Genomic DNA, 18,595 nt, shown 5'->3' on the forward strand with positions numbered 1-18,595 from the left:
ATCACCATCACCATCACCATCACCATCACCATCACCATCACCATCACCATCACCATCACGGGCACCATCACCATCACCATCACCATCACCATCACCATCACCATCACCATCACCATCACCATCACCATCACCACCACCACCATCACCATCACCATCACCATCACCATCACCATCATCACCATCACCATCACCATCACCATCACCATCACCATCACCATCACCATCACCATCACCATCACCATCACCATCATCACCATCACCATCACCATCACCATCACCATCACCATCACCATCACCATCACCATCACCATCACCATCACCATCACCATCACCATCACCATCACCATCACCATCACCATCACCATCACCATCACCATCACCATCACCATCACCATCACCATCACCATCACCATCACCATCACCATCACCATCACCATCACCATCACCATCACCATCACCATCACCATCACCATCACCATCACCATCACCATCACCATCACCATCACCATCACCATCACCATCACCATCACCATCACCATCACCATCACCATCACCACCACCATCATCACCCAATTTACAACGAATGACACCAAGTGGGCGCTATTCATCCACCTACCTACCTACCAAGCTAGCTACCGGCTGTTTGACGTTTTGTGTGTGTGTGTGTGTGAGAACATAGCGCAAATACCGCCGGGTCACGGAGCGCTTAGCAGCAGCTGGTGGATGTGGTGGTGGTGGATGTGGTGGTGGGCAGGTCACGGCAGGTCGCGGGTATCAGGTCTCATTGGTGTGTTCTGTGTCGCACGCACCTGAAGCGGGCAATGTCCTTGACCAGTCCGAACAGCACATCAGTGTGCAGGGTGCGCTCGTGGGCCTCGTCGATCATCATCACACTGGGGCCCACCAGCCCACCAGGCGAGGGGAAGGGGGAGGGAGGAGGGAAATACACACACACGCAGGACACGGAGGTTTAGAAAAACAGGAGCATTCCCGTAATCTACCCACCATGTTCAAGTCCCGCTACCGACGTCTGCACCCATAAGGCAAGAGGAATCGGTCAGCACTGCCGCCACTCCGCCGCCTCCCACCATCCTGGGGGGCCCCCGTCTTCCTCAATCCTCCCAGCTACCCTTCCCCTTCATCGCCGCGTTATCCACTTTGCTGAGGACCACACCACCGCCCAGCTCGCGACCACCTCCAATTTTCCCGCTGGTCTTCACCCCTGAAATACGGCATCTCCGTACATACCTGTACGACGCCAGGTCGGGTTCTGACAGGAACTCGCGCAGCAACATGCCGTCCGTCATGTACTTGAGAATGGTCTTATCACTGGTGCAGTCCTCAAAGCGAATGGAGTAACCCACCTGCGTATGTGGAGGTTTGGGGTTGTAAGCAAATTACATGCACATTTGGGGAAAGGGGGCCCAACCGCACAGGGGGGGATCACCTCAAGAACCATATATACACACATACACATACACACACACACACACAAGCACACACACGCGGCGCCCGTAAACACTCCTCCTCTCCCGGCCCCCGCCCACTCCACCCAGTTGCGGCGCTTGGGACGTGTCGGCCATTGAGTCCCATCTTGCCTTTTTGCCTCATCTTAATGTTGCCACCACCTCGCCCCCGCGCCCCCACCTCATTGCCCAGCTTGACCCCCATCTCGTGCGCCACTCGGGCCGCCACGCTCATCGCCGCCACCCTCCGGGGCTGCGTGCACCCAATCTTGCCAGCCGCCGAGTAGCCTGCCTCGTGCAAGTACTGGGGCACCTGGGTGGTCTTACCCGCACCCGTCTCCGCCACGATGATCAGGATCTGCGGGGCGACATGCGCAGGACGTATGTCCGTCCGTCCGTCCGTCTGCCTGTCTGTCTATAATATTGACATAACCGATGCAAATACAGGTAACCGCCATACCAACCGAACAACAACCACCATTGGGTCTCTCAGCCCCAACAGACAGCCTTATCCCCGAAAGGGTAATTTACATATCCAAGGAGACCGCTCCCATGTTATCCTCCCATCTCCTCCCGTGTCGTTTCCTATTTCCCCTCCCCCCATTGTGCGGTCCCTAACTCCACTATCACACTTTCGAATCCCCCCTGCCGTCCTGCCTGGTGCTCCTCCACCGCCTTGAGCAGCTGATCCCGGTAGGGGTACACGGGCAGCTGGGCCCGACCCGCGGCGATCTTCTCACGCTCCGAACGGGCACTGAAGGGGGAAAGGAGTTTTATGGGAGGATTGTGTGTGTGTGGGGGGGGTATGTTGTTGAAAAAAGGGAGGGATGTTACGCAGAGTGTGTGGGTGTGTGTGTGTGCGATGCACACCCCCTGTTGGGACGACAAGACCATCACCTGAACATGCAAGCTACACGTACGTTGAGAGCAGTGCGCGAACGGCCGAGTGGAGATATTGGCAGGTACGCTGGTGGTGGATGCTCTCGTTTTCCCCTTCTCCCCCTTTTCACCCATCCAGGACTCACTTCCCCCTCATCCACCCTTCCGCTCCCGGCCTTACTCCGCTTAGTTGGGCACGTACGACACGTAACCACACGTACAGATAGGCATGCACACAGGCGAAAGACACCCCAGGCCCCTATCAACCTGGGCCCCCCCACACACACCCCAAACACCAATCCCACCTCTATCCTATCCTAACCCCCCCGGCCCTGCCGGGACAGCGCTACTGCTGCCGTTGCTGCTGCACTCACGCCGCGGCTCTCGCCTCCGCCTCTTTCTTCTTCCGCTGCTCCGGTGTCTCGAACAGCTCCTCGATGTTGCCTGATCAGGCAAAGTCCGATCGTGTTCAAGTGAAGAGCCAGCGAGACCAGAGCAGCCATTCGCAACAGCAACAGCAGTAGGCGCAGCAGCAGTAGTAGGAACAACAATAGCAGTAGCAAGTAGGGGGGGTGAGCTAAGGCGGCATGCACCGACAATCCCTTGAGAGAGATCATTGTAACTTGTCTTCATCAGCCATAATAATGCACCAGCTAATCTTCGCCTCGGCCCTGGAGGCCCCCTGGAGCCCCGGTGGGGGGTGCCCCCACCCGCTCGCCTACTGCTGGCCATAATCCCGTTCTGGTGGTGAAGTCCTTAAGCGTCCGGATTCGCTCACCCGCTGTCTTTTTCCCCTTGTCTTGTACCCCTTGTCACTCCCACTGCCCCACCCACCCACCCGCCAGCATATCGGCCTTCACAAACGCCATCGTGTCCTCAAACACATAGTCGTACTGTTGTACAGCAGCGCCCGCGTCTTGAGCGCCGACCTGCTCACGAGCGAGGCGGGTCGGTGAGTGAGCGGAGATGTGAGCGGGCCTAGTGCGCAAAACTGGGCGTGGAAAGGGTGTGAAAGAGAGAAAGCGTGAGAGTGAGAGAGTGAGAGAGAATGTACACGCCATCCCCTCGTCGGCACGTGTACATACAGATCATCGCCCGCCTGCCCTTTTTCTTCACCCGGCTTCAATAGCACATACACACCCAGACACCCTAGCCAACACTTTTAAAGACACATACATACATACATATGTAATACATACAGACACACTCTCCTACCTTGCTGACGTGTGTTTTCTTGATCTGCTCCGCCTCCCAGGCTTCCTGTTCCGCGTGTGGGTTAGCACGGGCCGCCGCCCCCTCCGGCTCGGAGTACCGCATTTTGGCCACGTCATACCTCGACGCGTACCGCTCCGGGGCGTCGAACGAGTCGGGCATCCGGTAGCCGTCCTCCGCCGCCTGCGGAGCGCCAGTGCCTGTCAGTTTCTTGGCGAGGAGGTACCGTGCAGTTGCAGTTGCAGTTGCGGTTGCAGTAGGCATCCGTGGCTGGTAAGGGAGTGCCTACACCGCCGCCCTCCGCATCCCCTCCTCACCCAACCCCAGGCCCAACCCTACCCCCAGCAACCCATGGTGGATACACTGGCTGTTGGTACTACCACGTTTCACGGCACTTCATCACACCTACACCAGTACACACATTATTTCCGCCAAAACATGTTGATCGCCTCCTTATACCCCCCCTCCCTGTAAAGATGTGACGCTCCCACGGGGGGCCCCTTTTTTTGGGTGAGGGGGCCTCCGACGGAGCGTCACATTTTTACAGGGAGGGGTAAGGAGGGATACCTCCGGCAGCCGCCCACCGACCCACCCCCACCTGGTTCATGAGTCGCTGCTTTTCCTTGGCCAGTCGCAACACCTCCTCCTTGTACTTCAGATCGTCCAACTCCCGCTGAGTCAGCGGCACACCCGCAAACAAGTACTTGGCATCCTCCAGCTCGTCCTCAAGCTCCTGTGGGCCGTTAGGAAAGCCGTTGGAAAAACGTTGACGGGGCCGTTAAAACCGTTGGAAGTTTTGGAAGCAAAAGGTAACAGCTTGTGGAATGCAAATCCTCTTCCCCAGACAACCCTTTCCCCCGCCGGTGGACGTCTCCCGCCCCACCCCACCTACCCAAGCCCCTTTTGGACGTGTCGGCAGGTGGTCCTTTGCTTCCCCTGCCACCATACGATGCACTCCCACCTCCACCGCCTACCCCACCTGTATCTTCTTGTCCTCGCGTTTCCTCAGGTACTCCTGACGGGAAACCTCACGCAGGGTGGGGATCAGCGCGTCGCGGTCGTCCTCCTGAGCCGCCTCGTATCTGGAAACCGACCACAAGCACCACATTACGGGCCGGGGTGGTGGTGGGAGATAGATATGCACAGCTACCGGGCTCCGATAAGGAGCGAGAGGTAATAAAGGAAAGAACAACCGCAAAGGAGCTCTCGATTGCCGTGAATCATGATGAAATGACTAAGGGGTGTGTTGGGGGGGGGCCGTTGGGTGAAGAGATGGGTACGGGTGGGGCGGGAGAGAGGCAGCCGGGCCGGACGAGGGACATGAGACCGGACCGGATTTCTGACCGCCACGAGGCCTGAAACGTGCAGCGGGATAGGTGAGGAGGGGCAGGTGAGGAGGGGCAGGGGACCGGAGGTTGAGCCAGAAAGCAGACACTCAAGCCGTGCATAGCCCGACATTTGCTAGCTGGCTAGCTGGCTGCAGGCGGCGGCAATGGTGGCCATAGGGCAGCTGTGCTAAGGACGGAAGCATCACGCGACGGGACCGAGGAATGAAACCGAGGGCGAGGGAGGGGGGCATGAGCACTAACAGAATGAAGCACGTAGGATGACGAAAGCGCAGACGGGTGTTAGAACGAAGCGGTGCGGGTTGCGGGGTGCGGGGCGTCCATCTGGAAGGCAGTGGGGCAGGGTAGCCGGGTCACAGGGCGCCCCACCGGTTTATCCCCACCCCCCACCCACCCACATAAACCCCACCCACCCACCTCTTCCTCATGTCATCCCTCCTCGCCTCCTCCCTAGTCATCTTGGGCTCCCGCTCCGCCAGCTTCTTCGTCTTGGCATCATCCTTGGCGCGCAGGCGCTCCTCGAACTCCGCCTTCTCAGCCTGGTCTCGGAGCCGCGCCGCCTCCCTGACACGGACACAGCGCGCCAGTAGGGTTGGGCGCACGATTAGCGCTACTTTGGTAACTATAGACCAGGACCCCAGCGTCAAGGACGGCACGCAGAGTGGTCCTAATCCTTTTCCTTTGCCCCCTCTGCCCCCTCATAGGCCCGGTGCTGGCGCCTTTCTACCCTTCCCGCCCGAATATGTCCTTCCCAACACCGCCCTAACACCCGTTGTCACTTCTCCAGCCGCCAGCAGGTACTCCGTTGCTTTCCCTTCTTCTTGCATACAATTGACAACGCCGTCCCCGCGTATGGCTAGAGAGGGAGGATTGCTCTGGGGATTTTGGATTGGGGGCCCCACATTCCGCTACCCAGCTCTGAGCCCTGACACCCCACCGCGACCGCTGGCATCTTTCCAGCGCCTTCCGGCTCCCTCCATAACCTCCTGTCCCCGTCCCCACCCCATCATTCAACACAGCCATTATTACCGCCCACTATGCCCCCTCCTTCTCCCCATTGCCGTGCCGAAACCCCTGACGCACTTTAGCCGCTCCTGGCGCTGCTCCTCGTCCTCCTGACGCTCGTCCTCCTCCTCCTCCAGCTCCCACTTGCGTTTCGCCCGCTTTGCCGTACGCACCTGCGTGTCGTCTTCCTCCTCCTCGTCACCTCCACCACCTCGCCCGTCTGCGAACTGCACACGGCGGGACCTCAAGTGCTTCCCACCTCCACCTGCACCTCCACCTCCATCCACGGGCCCTGCACCGCTCTTCCTCCCGGACTCGGTATCCTCTCTCCGCTGCGGCTCCGGCTGCTGCTGACTGCTCGGTGCCTGTCTACCGGCACCACTGCCGCCGCCGCCACTGCCGCCAGCAGAGCCCGGGCCCGGGCCAGCGGCCCCCCCACCCCGCCCCGCAGGACCCTTCACTGCGGGAGCGCCCTTCACCTCGTTCGCCTGCTCTTCCCCCTCGTCGTCCCCTTCTAAAAGACCGTAAGTTGCGCTTTTACGGGCAAGTTCCCGAGCCTGGCGCTGCTGCTGCTGATGGGCAGCGATGGCAGCGGCACTGCCGCCACCGCGGCGTGGCGCCCGGCGGAGCAGCTCCGCAGCAAAGGACTGGACATCGGAAGTGTTAGGGAGGTTGCATGAGCGCTTGAGGTCGGTGAAGAGGGAGTCGGCGCTGGTGTGTTTGCGGGCGATGGAGATAAGGAAAGCGGCTACGTTGGCGTCGGCGAAGCCCAGTAAGCGGTGGAGCTGGTCCTGCACCCATGTCCGGACCTCCCGCTCCGCCGCGTCCGCCATGCGGCTGTCAGCGGTCCGCCGTCACAGGGCTGGGGAGAGGGATGGGTGTGGTTCCGGCCTCTATTGATGGTTTGCGGCCACCAGATACGGTGCGGCCGTACCGGCCAGTTGCCTGCGGTCCGGAATGACTGCCAGAGCGCGGAGTCGTGCGCTCACAAGAGTGGAGAGGATCTGGGTCTGGACGGATGATTAGGACAGCAGCGTGGAAGAAGGTGCAGCCGAAAAATGAGCTGCAGAGGCAGTTGGGTGGAATTTCCACGACGGATGTGCAGTCGCCCAGCAAGGGCGCAGATAGTGTGAAATTCTAGTTTAGTTATTGTGATTAGCTTGATGTACGCGGGCAACCAAGCCACTCCCTCAGTTATGCTTCGCCGTGTGTCTACAGGTATCCGATGTCAACATGAACAGCCTGCGTAGTAAGGCAACAGCATACTGTTATTGTGTAGAACTTTGATGCTGCGAAATAACTTTCCCCTTGTCCATCCCTAACAGCGCAGCTGGAACCAACGCCGTACGGGAGCTCCCGAAGTCGGTAGAAGGCTAGCTGCAGAAAGAAGGCTAGCTGCAAAAGGTATTTGTGAAGTCTGATCCATCTGTCCCGAAGGAAACCTTGTTCTAGAAAGGACCTTGTGTCAATTTGACCACCATCAACAAGGATTTCGAGGGTATACGATAGGTGAAAAACTTGCCAAAAAATTACGGCTCTTCAACACGGTATACTTTCCAAATAGCTTGCGCCGTGTCTTCTCGCTGTGTGCAGGCCCCTAAGTAGCGCGGAGTTTCTTCCTTCCAATACACCAGCGACAGGCTGATCAAGGCACGCAACCACACAGGCTGCGACGTGTGCACCAAGGGAACTGGCTCTTGATACGCGGGGCTGCCCGGTGAGCAGCCCTGCGCAGCTGCAGTGCGTCAATTTCCCAGGAGGGTGGTGTTTTTAGGCCATGGCGCCGAGCGCCATGCCTTCGACATCATCTGTAACGGAAGCAAGCCAGCAGGAAGCAGTAGCCCAATGCTTGGAGCGGCTCCGTCGAGCCGCTGGCCATTTCCAAGCCAAGCGACTTGCATTCGAAATCCGTGATGTTGGTAAGTATGTTTGTACATTGAAACGTGTATGCTACCTGCCTTTCATTGGCTACGTGGCCCCCGGTCGAGGAGTTTTGGCCGTCAGCCATCCGCTGTGCTGCTACTGCTTCAGGATTTACTCCTACAGGGAGTCTTTCCACGCTCCAGCTTCTCGTCCGCTGGATTTTTGAGAGGGCCATTATGGATCCGGAGCGCTATGCGGCCCCATGCGCAGCGCTGTGCTTCTGCTTAACACCCATCCTGCCGACCTTTAAGCCCCCCGGCGCCGTCACTGCGACTGCCAAGGCGAAGCGAATAGACTTCCGGCAAACCCTTCTGAACGTATGCCAACGTGAATTCGAGGCAGCATGCAGTGCAACAGTCGCCGAACATCCAGCGCAAAGCAACGAAGGCCAGCCAGTCCCCAGCCTCACTGGCAGCCTGCAGTTCCTCGCATACCTTTATCTCCATCACTTGCTCACAGACAGGTATGTACGGATTCCGTTCGCCATGGCATATCAACTTCTAGCCCACTACGTGCACTTAAAGAGCGGTCAGAGCCAAAAGGGTGGGGGACACTACCACCCTGGCTGGCCTTTCGTACTAACCCATTCGGCACTAGAACGCTCAACCTGTCATATTGAAATCAATGCCCTGGAACCCTAGGATCATGCTATCCTGCTTGGCTGCGGTGGCTTCCGGAAAGCTTGGCAGCAGCGGCGGTAGCAGCTCGGACAGCGGCAGCGCACCTCTGAGCGGTCCCAATATTCCCCACCGTGTGGAGTGCCTCGTCAGGGCGCTCCTCATAGCCGGGCGCCAGGTGGGTGTCAGGTGAACGTCTGGAACATAGGGACCGCGCTCTACCTGCCTCCCGGGCGGTCGGTGGGACCGTGCGGTGGTGCTTTGGGATGGTGCTCTGTCTAGCACTGACGGTGTGTCAAGCCATGTATGGTGGGGCAAATTTCATCATGCATGACAATCTTCTACATTGCACAGAAAGGTCATTGGCGTAACTGGACTAGAACAGTGCAGCACAACTTGCGGCAACCGCTCTCTCGCAACCCTTTCGGCCCAATTCCCAACCCAGCTCGGTGAAGGCTTGGCAGAGCAGTACCGCCCGGTATTGGACGGCTTGTATGACCAGCTTGCCGTGCACAAGTCCCTAGTCCCATCGGATCTTTCACCGGATGTCCAAGCGCTGCTGTCACAGCTGTTCGAGCTGCGGAGTGGAGGCTGGGCTGTCAGCAATAGCATGGCCATGGGCACGGCCACCTCGGGATCGGGATTGACACGGACCAACGGCATGCCGGGCAGCAGTAAGAACGGTTGCCCGCCGTCTAGGGTGCCGTTAACAGCAGCAGCAGAGGCGGCAACAGCGACGGCGGCGTCCACAGCATCGAAATGGGGAAAAGGTAGCACCTCTGGTGTTGTGGTGGTGCACAGATCCTCGGGCCGGCTGGTCATGGCTGCACCAGGGTCGGCGGCTGCAGCTGCCGCCACCGCCACCGCGACCACAGCCTCAACCTCCTCGTCCTCCTCATCGCAGAACAGTAGCCCACCACCTCCCCTGTCGTCCCCGTGCGACAGTGGCCTGGTCGAGGTGTCCGGAGGGAGCCCGGCAATGGAGGTGTTGCTGCGGCAGCAGCAGCTTCTGGGTGGCAGTAGCAGTAACAGCCTGCATTCTAGGGCCGCCAGTCAAAGCCAGAACCTGGAAGGGCTGTGGGAGCTGACTCCGGACACGTACAGCGACGTGCGGGGCCAGCTGCTGCTGCAACCGGTGGCGAATTCGCCGGCGACGCTTGAGGTGTGTCTCACCGGAAAGGACTCGTTGCGCGAAGCTGGACGTAGAGATTGTCATTTACTGGCAATTTGCGATAACCTTGCGAGGTTCATGCCAGCACGTGATCCCCATGGGAGTAGTGGGCGAGACCCGGCCATCGCTGTGCTTTGGGTTGTCTGGGTGCGGCCGTTGAGCTTATGTTCGTGGCCATGGGACTTGGGTGAGGACCGCTCAGGCTGCATATTTTTCAGCTGCAAAAGGGGACCTTTTACGTCTCAAGCATCTAAAGCGCCGTGATCCTAAAACCTTCACGGCGCGAATCCTGACGACATCTGTTCTCCACGCCCCTAGGCCATGGCAGACGAGCTCGTGGAGAGCGCGGTGGCGGCCTCGGGTGGAGACCCCAGGTGCCCCTGCTGGGGCCTACGGACACCACCGCAGCAGGAAGCGCCGACAGGAGGCGGCGCGGTTTCTGACAGCGAGGTGGGAGAGGCTGCGGTCGCAGCAACAAAGCCGCCGCCGTTGACGGATGCGGAGTGGACGGAGCTGATGCAGCAGCAGTGGGCCGCGCAATTCGCGGCGTGCGACATTTACGTGCGGCTCTGCGTTGACGCTCTTCAACAGATGTGCGCGGTCACGCCGTCGACCCGCAGTCCGGAGATTGCGCCGCCTGCGGGTGACACTGGCTCAAGCGGCGGAACGAGCGGCGCCGGCCCGCGGACGACTGCCTCCCAAGTCGGAGGCGCAGCAACAGAGGCTGCCGGCAGCATCACCGCATCTTCAGCTTCTACCGCTGTGGCTGGCGATACTGGGCGCGCATTCCGTCGTGCGCTTCTCTCCGCCGCGCAGACCCATTTTGAGCGCTGCCTTGCGGCGTTGCTGCCGGTGCCACCATCACCCGCGCCGAACGCGCTGTCGCGGTCGTCCAGCCAGGCAGCGATGAGCACGGCAACAACGCAGTCATCGGATCCGGTTCCAGCGGGTGCTCCGGATGTTGCCGCCGTGGCCCCGCCGCGCCGTGCCTGGGGCGACATGCCGGCAGTGGCACCCGACGCCGCGGCGGCGCTGCCGCGCGCTCGCGGCATCTGCCACCTGTTGTTGGGGCTGCTGCGCCACGGCATCCTCACACCGCGGATCGTGCTGCATTGCGCGGCGGCGCTGGTGGACGGTGCGGCGGGCGGATCCGTGCTATGCCTGCAGTGCGCATGCATCTTGTTAGCCGGGGCCGGCAAGCAGGTGAGCGACTGGGGGATGACAAGCACCCATGTATAGCTTTTCCAGATAGGGATCTGGGTGAGTGAAGACGGTCCGTGTGCTTCACCCCGGCCCAGGCGCCGCGCTTTGCCTGGCCCGCTATACCCTGCCATGTTCTCTCACATCTTATCCCGTCGTAACCTTGGATTTCCCGACCGTCGGCAGTCTGGCATGTTCAAGATGGCCGAGGCGGCAGCATTCGAGTCCATGGTGAAGCGGCTACAGAGCCTGGTGGAGGCCGACAAGGCCACCCCGGGGTCAACTGCCGTCAACGGCAACGGCGCCGTGGACCGCACCATTGCTGCGGGCGCCGCGGACCGCACTGGCAGCTGCAGCAACGACGCCACCGTCCACAGTACCAGCGGCAGCCAGTCCACCGACGCTGCGAGCGGTCACGGGCTGGAATTCCGCCAGCGCTTCGTGTGTTGGCTGGTGACGGGGCTGCGAGCGAGGCAGTGAGTATCGTGAGGCCGTGACCTTACTGACGCTACAGCTCACGTGGCCGCCTCGAACACTGTGCCCGTCTGTCCTTGGGAGAATGGGAATCAACGACTGACCAGGGGGATGGGCCGGCGTGAGGCTGGTTGATTTGCAGGCGAAGGCCCGGGGGTAGCCACTGGAGTAGGAGTGCTCGAAGCCCTTGTAAGGGTAGAGGCGGCAACGTGGGACCGATGCTAGTGATACTGGGCTGGGGAGCTTTAGGGGTCGGGAAGCGGGAACTTGCACGGCGGGGACATTTTCCTGCTGCATGATGGACCGAGGTCGGTGAGGTAAGGTGAGGAGAAGAGATCAGGTTTTGCGGCTTGAGAAGCCGTGAGGCGGCGCTGCTAGGCGTCCGTTAGGGGGCCAGGACAGGCAACTACGTGGATTGCAGGTTGCCAGGGATTGGCCAGAGGGTAGAACGGGCGGAGCGGAGGATGCATTCCGCCGCACCGCACGACACGTAGATAGAAACGCGAACAGCCCGATATCCACCTGGCAACGTTCTTTCTTGGAGGGGGCGCAAAGCGCTCGCTCTTTCGCATCTGCTGCCAAATTCTTACAAGCCGTCCGGCCCATTGCCGGGCAGTCAGTGCTTATTTTTCCGCTTAGTGTTCGACTCTTCTCGAGGTGGATCAAGTGGCTACGAGAGCTCCGTTTACAGGGTCTGAAAAGTGAAATACGTTTGCTGTAGCCTTCAGGTTAGGGTCGTACTGCAGCAGGAGTACAGTTGGGGGATTTGGATCCGCCGGCCGCAGCGCGGCCGCGTGGGCAGGTGGTGAAGCATGTCGCTCATCGTCAATATTGGCTGATGGATACTAATAGTTTAGTATGCTAGGGGTGCTTAAAAAATGTGTTAGCAAAAATCTGACGGAGGCTGAGCGGCAGGCGTCTGGGGTCCGAGCGTATGCAGGGGTGTGCAGCAGGGTGCGAGTCACGCGGTGTCTTGTGTTACAAGAGTCTTAAGTTTTCCAGTTCCATAGTTCGACTGTTTCCGGATGGATGGACTTTCCCCGGGCGCTGATGCAGGTTGGTTGGAAGCGAGCTGCATGCGATGGGGCGTTTTGCGGTCATGACACGCTGGGGTTGGAGTTGGAGACAGCGCCAGGAAGGACGAGGACCGGGAAAGGGGAAGGAAAACGAGGAAGGAGGAGGCGTTTTTCCCGCTTGCAGTGTGAAATGTAACGGGCGCAGGTGGAGGAGGACTTGACAGGATAGGAGGTTTGGTTGGGACTTCTGCGCTCTTTGCATGTTGGTGCACATGGCGCCTAAATCAGAGTTGCAGTGGCGGTCCTTAATGACGGTCCTGTTTATAACCTGTGACATTACGAGGAATGTCAACTGACAGGTTCAGCCGTTTTCCGTTGTCGGGCTAGACGTTCCGAGACCAGGCACAATGGGAAACCCAATATTGCCCTTCCCTTGCTATCACACCTCAGCGATCGCCACTATCGGCAAGTGTAAAGAGTAGCGTCCACAGATATAATACAACATGCAGCGTGCAACATATCACCGTGACCGTTTTACCCAAGAATAAGCTACGATAATTGAATGCACGAGATGATTATTATTGTTTAAGATGCACACACGGTGACAACTGTGGAGTCACCTCCTGCCACCGACTCACGCGATGTGTTAAAAGGAGATCAGGAAGCTGATCCGTAATTATGGCAGGTCTTGGAGAGTTAGAGCGGGCCAAACGGAGGCGCCTCCAGGAGGCTTACTCAGACCTGAGACCTGTCGACAAGGGCATTGACGACCGACAGGTGCGCGGAGGTCGTTTGATGAAAGCAACTGGACAGCTCTGGACCCAAACCAGCGATTGGGCGTTATCATAGGCATCCCGCGTCGTGATGATTCATTACCCTTTTTGGAAACACCGCATCCGGCCGTGCATTCTCGCGGACATGTGACGAGCTGCAACACTCAACGCGGACCCTCCGTCGCCCCTCCTTTGGTCAGTAATCATGCTTCCACGAACAGTTGGCAAACCTGTCCCTAACCACAATGTCCCTTTGTGCCCCGTGTAACCTCCGCTCAGGCAAAGCTCAGGAGTCTCCTGCTTGGAGCTGCTGCAGATGCAGGGCTAGCTGCTGCCGACGGCATTGGAAGCGGACCGCAGGCAGTCAGGGCGTTGGCCGCGACCGCTGCTGCCTCCATTACAGCCGTGGAAAGCCCCTTGGGGAGGGGCAACAGCTCCCCTGGACTGGCCAAGACAGGTGCGAACCTGCATCTCTGAATCCCTCTTATTCTCCTGCCCTAGGTAGCCCTTTACGGGAGGCCGATTAGCCAAGCAGGTCGCTAATGCACCCGCAAAATTGCACACCTCGGCAACCAAGGGTCACCTATGCGGCGACTCATGTTAATGTGCAAATGCAAAGCCCCAAGGCAATGAAAGCCTGGATTGGTTCTCGAAGCGTCAGAGGCAGAGATGGTGGCGACATGGCGGCATCTCCTCCCGCGCTTCGTCCGTACCGTCACCCTCTCGCAGTTCCTGGAAGCGCCCGGCGCTGGGCCGCTACTACCAGCCCGCGAGACAGCGCTACCACCGCCGCCGCCGCCGCCGCCACCTGCCCGCCCGCTATGGCCGCTTCCTACGGTCAAGCCTACGGCACAGCTGCTGCTCATTCCTTGGCGGGCACCGGCGGTACGGGCAGTGACCGGCGGCGCGGATGCCCCGACGGTGGCGCCGCCGCGGCCAGGGCGCCACCGCCAGGGCCCATGGACGGCGGTTTCCTCCGAGATTCCGACCCGATCCAGCGGCTTAGCCGCCTGAGGTTGCCGCTAGCTGGCGGCGGCGGCGCTGCCGAGGCGGCTATGCAGTCCAATCTAGCCGTCGGGCTCGGCCGTAGCGGAGGCGGCGCGGCTGTTGCTGCGGTGGCCCAGCGGTACGTCGACTACAACAGTGGTGATGATGACGACGAAGTTGATGTGGACGTGCCAAGCGATGTGGAGCTCGCATTGGTCGCAATCAAGTGGGTCGCTAGGGCCGCTGCTGCTACTGCAACTGCTACTGCTACTGCAACTGCAACTGCTACTGCAACTGCTACTGCGGTTGCTGACTGAGTATTCTCTGATGTGCCTTTCTTGCGCACCACTGAAGGTCTGATCTGCGGTCGCATTCGGCAAGCGCTGATCTGCCTCCCATAGTGCTCCGAAGCCAGTTGTCCTGCCTGCTAACTGACCGGTCGACGGTTGAACGACAGTTGGACGAGCAACGGCGTTCCAACCGCGTGCGGGTCTTCAAACTACCGACGGGTACGTGGCGATGGGTCTCTACTACCTGTCGTACACTTGGTTTCAACTCTTAAATGGTAACCTCATACACGGCTGCAATCACGCCACAGGTACGGACGAATTCGGTGTGCTGACGACCGCAGAGTACCGCGCGATCGTACGACAGGCCGCAGACGCTGCCGCAGATGCTGCGGCTGCTGCTGCCGCCAAGCAGCAACAGGACTCGTCTGGGCCGTCAACAGGGGCTTATGGCGCACCGGCCCTGACTCGTGCGTCTAGCCGTGCAGGCAGTTGCCGCTGGCATGCTGCCACGGAGGTGTTTATTCACCGAGTCGTTGACCGTTGTACGGAATTCGAACTGTCTCGTGATCATATGATGCACCTGATGCGGACCGCGCCGCCGCAGCCTCGGCACCAACGGCAGCACCAGGAGCGGCCGCAGCAGTCAGCTCGTCCCGTGGGGCAGCAGCATGGCATGGAGCTTTCCCAGGAAGCAGTAGCAGCTGCTACTTCTAGAGCTGCTAGTGCTGCTGCTAGTGTTACAACGAATACCGCTTCCGTTGCCGCGATATCGGTGTCCCGAGTCCCATTAACGCAAACTCTTGAAGCCGAAGCAGCCCTAGATGAGCAGGTACGTCCAGGTGTATGTATCTCTGTATGTATGTATGTGGAGAGGGGGTAGGGGTGGAGCCCAGCTCTGGGTGATTTCTCTGCTGCTCCAGGGAAAGAAGATCCGAGATTGAGTGAGAAGCGTATCTCCATTCGCGTGCTTCCGCTTCCCCTTTCCTTCAACGACCCGGGTTCCGGAGGGAACCCGGTCACTGAGTCGGTCACTCGCCGGCCTTTCCCGGCCTCCTCCCCTCCCACCGCCCTTCAGATTAGCCTGCTCCTGCACTTGGGCTGTCTAGCAAGGCACACCGACGGCGACGCGGACGCCTTCATGCTGGCGGTACCTGGAGCTGGGCGGCTCGTGAAGGCGGTGCTGGGAGCCCGCAGGGAGCTGCTCGCGTGGCTCGCCAAGAGGCAGCACGGGGAGGCGCCTGAGGAGCAGGTGGGTCGGGAATGGAGTGCAGGACCTGTAGAACCACCTGCGCGCTGTAGCCGCCGCCGCCGCCCTTTCCGTCCGTGTGTGTGTGTGTGTGTGTGTCGGCATGTATGTACTGGCGCTGATGGCCGCCTCGCCCCTGGGTCCTCCGGAGTCTCCACGGGCAGGTGGCCCTGGCGCAATTCGCACCCCCCTTTTTCTTTCGCCGCCAGGTGGGGGCCCCTGGAACCCGAATCCATCTTTCCAGATGTCCGGTGCACTCCTCCTTCCCACATCCTGGTTTGCGACGCTCTTCAGTTCGAGTTGACTTGTGTTGTGTTTGGGTTTTTTAAAATTATCCTTATCCCTCGTTCTTCTGTTTGTAGATTTGCAAACTCAAATTCCGAAGCAGCTGCCTCCCGCCAATCTACCTTGTACGGGACCTGCTGGGGCGAGGTGCCGTACTACGGCTGGAGAGCACGTGCGGCGCCGTGATCCGGTTGACGGGAAAGAATGGCGGAAGGAAGACGGCAGCGTAGAGAGCGGGGGGAGGGGGTGGTTTCTGTTAAGTGATATATCTGCGTACGGTACCACCTGTATTTCGATTTGTATATTTTGGTAAATAATAAATCGTTTGGCAGCTGAGGCACGACCCCTTGGAAGGGGGGCCACTGTCACTGCCACTGCCGGAAGGGGCACTACGTGAGCCAGTCGTGCTTTCCGGAATTGGAGCGAATCGGCGGATGAATGCGAAGAAGAATGGCAGTCGCCGGGGTTGCAAGGCAGGCTGACATTCCTCGTGTTGTGCGTGCGTGTGTGTACACATTTCCAAGTACGTCAGGAACCCGAGCGGGGCAGCCAGGTGAAAGATTAGTGACGCAATGATGTTTACGTGGGGAAGAGCTGTGTAGAGACGCGAGGTAGGGGCGTCCCGGTGGTATACCCGGGGGTCGGTGGATGGGTAGTGCCACCCCTCCAGCTCTGCCTGCTACCATTGCGCTGTAGGTTCCCCCTACACCCTTCCCTTAGAACATGCGGAATAAATTGTGGTTATATTGGATTCCCTGTATTTGAAATGGCATACGGCACGTTGCCATGCTCCGAAATGCCTCCAGCGAGATTCAGGTCGATGCAGTTCTGATGTACATGTACGGATGTGCATGATGAGATATGCCCCTATGCAGTGGCGGCCAGATTTCGTAACGGCTGACGGCCCTTGGGCCCCTTCTCACGACTCGTATGGACCCCCAGGGTACACCATTGGAGGGTAAGGTAACTTCAGAAGATGGTGTAACACACACACACACAAGTATACGCTATAACCCTGCTCCGTTTGGAAGTCGCCGACTTGGGATGGTTTTAAATGAACAACAAGTGCAGCTCAGGTCTTTTGAAGGCTATTGGAAGCAAGTGAACTCAAAAAAGGTTACATGGTTGACGCCCCAACCCGTCTTCACGATGACCGCGTCATCATCAGCACTCCGCCCTCCTAACCCTAGCTATACAACAACACAAACACACACACACACATACGTCAGACTTCTTTGTGCTTCTTTGCCCTAGCCTGCCCACCAGTAATTTCAAGTGCTCCCTCCTTTCTTTCTATGGGCCTGTTAGGGTTGCGGGATCAGAAGCCTCCGACATCACCCTCATGACTCTCATACACAGCAGCACGTGAAATCGGTAAAATCCGCCACAGCTGCCACCGTACGCCAAGGAAATCCAGCATGCAGCAATACCTCCACAAACGGGTGGCTACAGTCCTCCGGGATCAGCTGCAACAGTATATACCAGCAGTTGCTGCCGCCGTCGATTATACCGGTACTGCAAAAACAAAACTTGCAAAACGTCGTCACGGCCACCGCCACCACTCCAGCGCACCAAACGCCGTTGCAAACTGTCGTACCGCCATGTACACACATCCCTTCCCTCGACAAGACACCATGCTTCTCAAATCCTGCACTCCAACACCGACTTATCGTCTTACGCGGGAATGGTCTACATAACTTTGGGCTAGTATCGATACGAACGTCGTACAGCACATCATCATCATGCATGGCGAGTACAACGGGACGGATAGAACCAGAGATCAACAATAATCATGACCGGGCAAAAACTGCAAAAGGCCGCGTTCAGCAGTACTGGGAAGACTGGTAAAGATGCCAAGCACAAGGACATGCGGCCATGCTCTTATAGCCCTAAAACTCGGCAGTCTTGCCGACAATGATTTACCCTTGGCAATGTTAGTAAATCTGGAGGGGTGCGTGCGGATTACAGCAAACCCTCCAAAGTAAGAAAATTGGTACTTGCCTTAGGATTTGGAAAGCAGCAGGCCAGGCCAACGATCATATGACTATACGACCGTACGGTAACATCTGCTGTATCAGTTGTTAACCGCCAGCTGCTTAGGAAAGTCCCCGCGCAGCCGGGGGGGGAGAGGAGTTAATATGAAAAGCACCAAAATCGGATACGGCCCAACAATGTTATGTGCGGGTTGTGCAGGTATAAAATCACGCATCCATACAACAACAACATAAGTCACTACTCAACGAAAAGAAGTCAGGTACCTGCATTACTCCGCAAGGACCCGCCAACTGCCAACCGCTGCATCAACAGCCCTAACAACCATCCGCCAACTGTCACCAACCACATTGGCAGCTGCATACGGAAGCAGCCACGGCAGTAGGGGTACCTCGCTAGCAACCCTGTAGTGGCTATTCATAAGGTGGTGGTAGTGGTGGTGCTGACGATGATGGCAATGATGATGACGACGAGAAAAAGGTTAATGGCGTACTTGAGGCTCCCACAGCTGGCCGCCCGTGATTCACGATGCCGTAACATACCCCAAAGACACATGGGATATATCGAGCCCCTACTCGTCGCGAAAACTAGGCCGATCGACAACACGCACTCGCCACCTCGCCGCGCACCCGCCGACAAGCAAGCCCGCGGACAAAAACCCCGGCAGCCAGACAGGCAACGCACGATCATAATAACTCAGCAACAAACGAGAT

General features: G+C 58.7%; 3 protein-coding genes across 3 annotated transcripts in view; 2 read left to right on the plus strand and 1 right to left on the minus strand.

The window, feature by feature from the left end:
* VOLCADRAFT_92322 (uncharacterized protein) overlaps positions 1-8,277 on the minus strand; it is a gene marked incomplete at both ends in the record, with an annotated part of 15,150 nt that extends 6,873 nt beyond the window's left edge. Inside the window, 15 exons of the mRNA XM_002951757.1 lie at positions 6-612; positions 810-893; positions 1,249-1,364; positions 1,648-1,824; positions 2,139-2,220; positions 2,720-2,789; positions 3,184-3,238; positions 3,283-3,336; positions 3,561-3,740; positions 4,156-4,290; positions 4,537-4,639; positions 5,321-5,467; positions 5,987-6,745; positions 6,843-6,918; positions 8,076-8,277. Of these exons, the coding sequence (XP_002951803.1) occupies positions 6-612; positions 810-893; positions 1,249-1,364; positions 1,648-1,824; positions 2,139-2,220; positions 2,720-2,789; positions 3,184-3,238; positions 3,283-3,336; positions 3,561-3,740; positions 4,156-4,290; positions 4,537-4,639; positions 5,321-5,467; positions 5,987-6,745; positions 6,843-6,918; positions 8,076-8,277 (2,847 nt within the window). The remainder of the gene's footprint in view (positions 1-5; positions 613-809; positions 894-1,248; positions 1,365-1,647; positions 1,825-2,138; positions 2,221-2,719; positions 2,790-3,183; positions 3,239-3,282; positions 3,337-3,560; positions 3,741-4,155; positions 4,291-4,536; positions 4,640-5,320; positions 5,468-5,986; positions 6,746-6,842; positions 6,919-8,075) is intronic.
* Positions 8,278-8,455: 178 nt separating this feature from the next.
* Positions 8,456-11,299, plus strand: VOLCADRAFT_92323 (uncharacterized protein; the record flags this gene model as incomplete). Its single annotated transcript, XM_002951663.1, has 4 exons — positions 8,456-8,626; positions 8,894-9,610; positions 9,938-10,822; positions 11,006-11,299. The coding sequence occupies 4 exons, from the start codon at positions 8,456-8,458 to the stop codon at positions 11,297-11,299; spliced, it is 2,067 nt and encodes a 688-aa protein (XP_002951709.1).
* Positions 11,300-12,987: 1,688 nt separating this feature from the next.
* VOLCADRAFT_92324 (uncharacterized protein) lies at positions 12,988-16,610 on the plus strand (the record flags this gene model as incomplete). Its single annotated transcript, XM_002951664.1, has 8 exons — positions 12,988-13,086; positions 13,362-13,539; positions 13,812-14,295; positions 14,424-14,578; positions 14,845-15,188; positions 15,435-15,608; positions 15,770-15,814; positions 16,587-16,610. The coding sequence occupies 8 exons, from the start codon at positions 12,988-12,990 to the stop codon at positions 16,608-16,610; spliced, it is 1,503 nt and encodes a 500-aa protein (XP_002951710.1).
* Positions 16,611-18,595: the final 1,985 nt, after the last annotated feature.

This window comes from Volvox carteri (assembly GCF_000143455.1).
Source record: "Volvox carteri f. nagariensis unplaced genomic scaffold VOLCAscaffold_25, whole genome shotgun sequence".
Lineage (NCBI taxonomy): Eukaryota > Viridiplantae > Chlorophyta > Chlorophyceae > Chlamydomonadales > Volvocaceae > Volvox > Volvox carteri.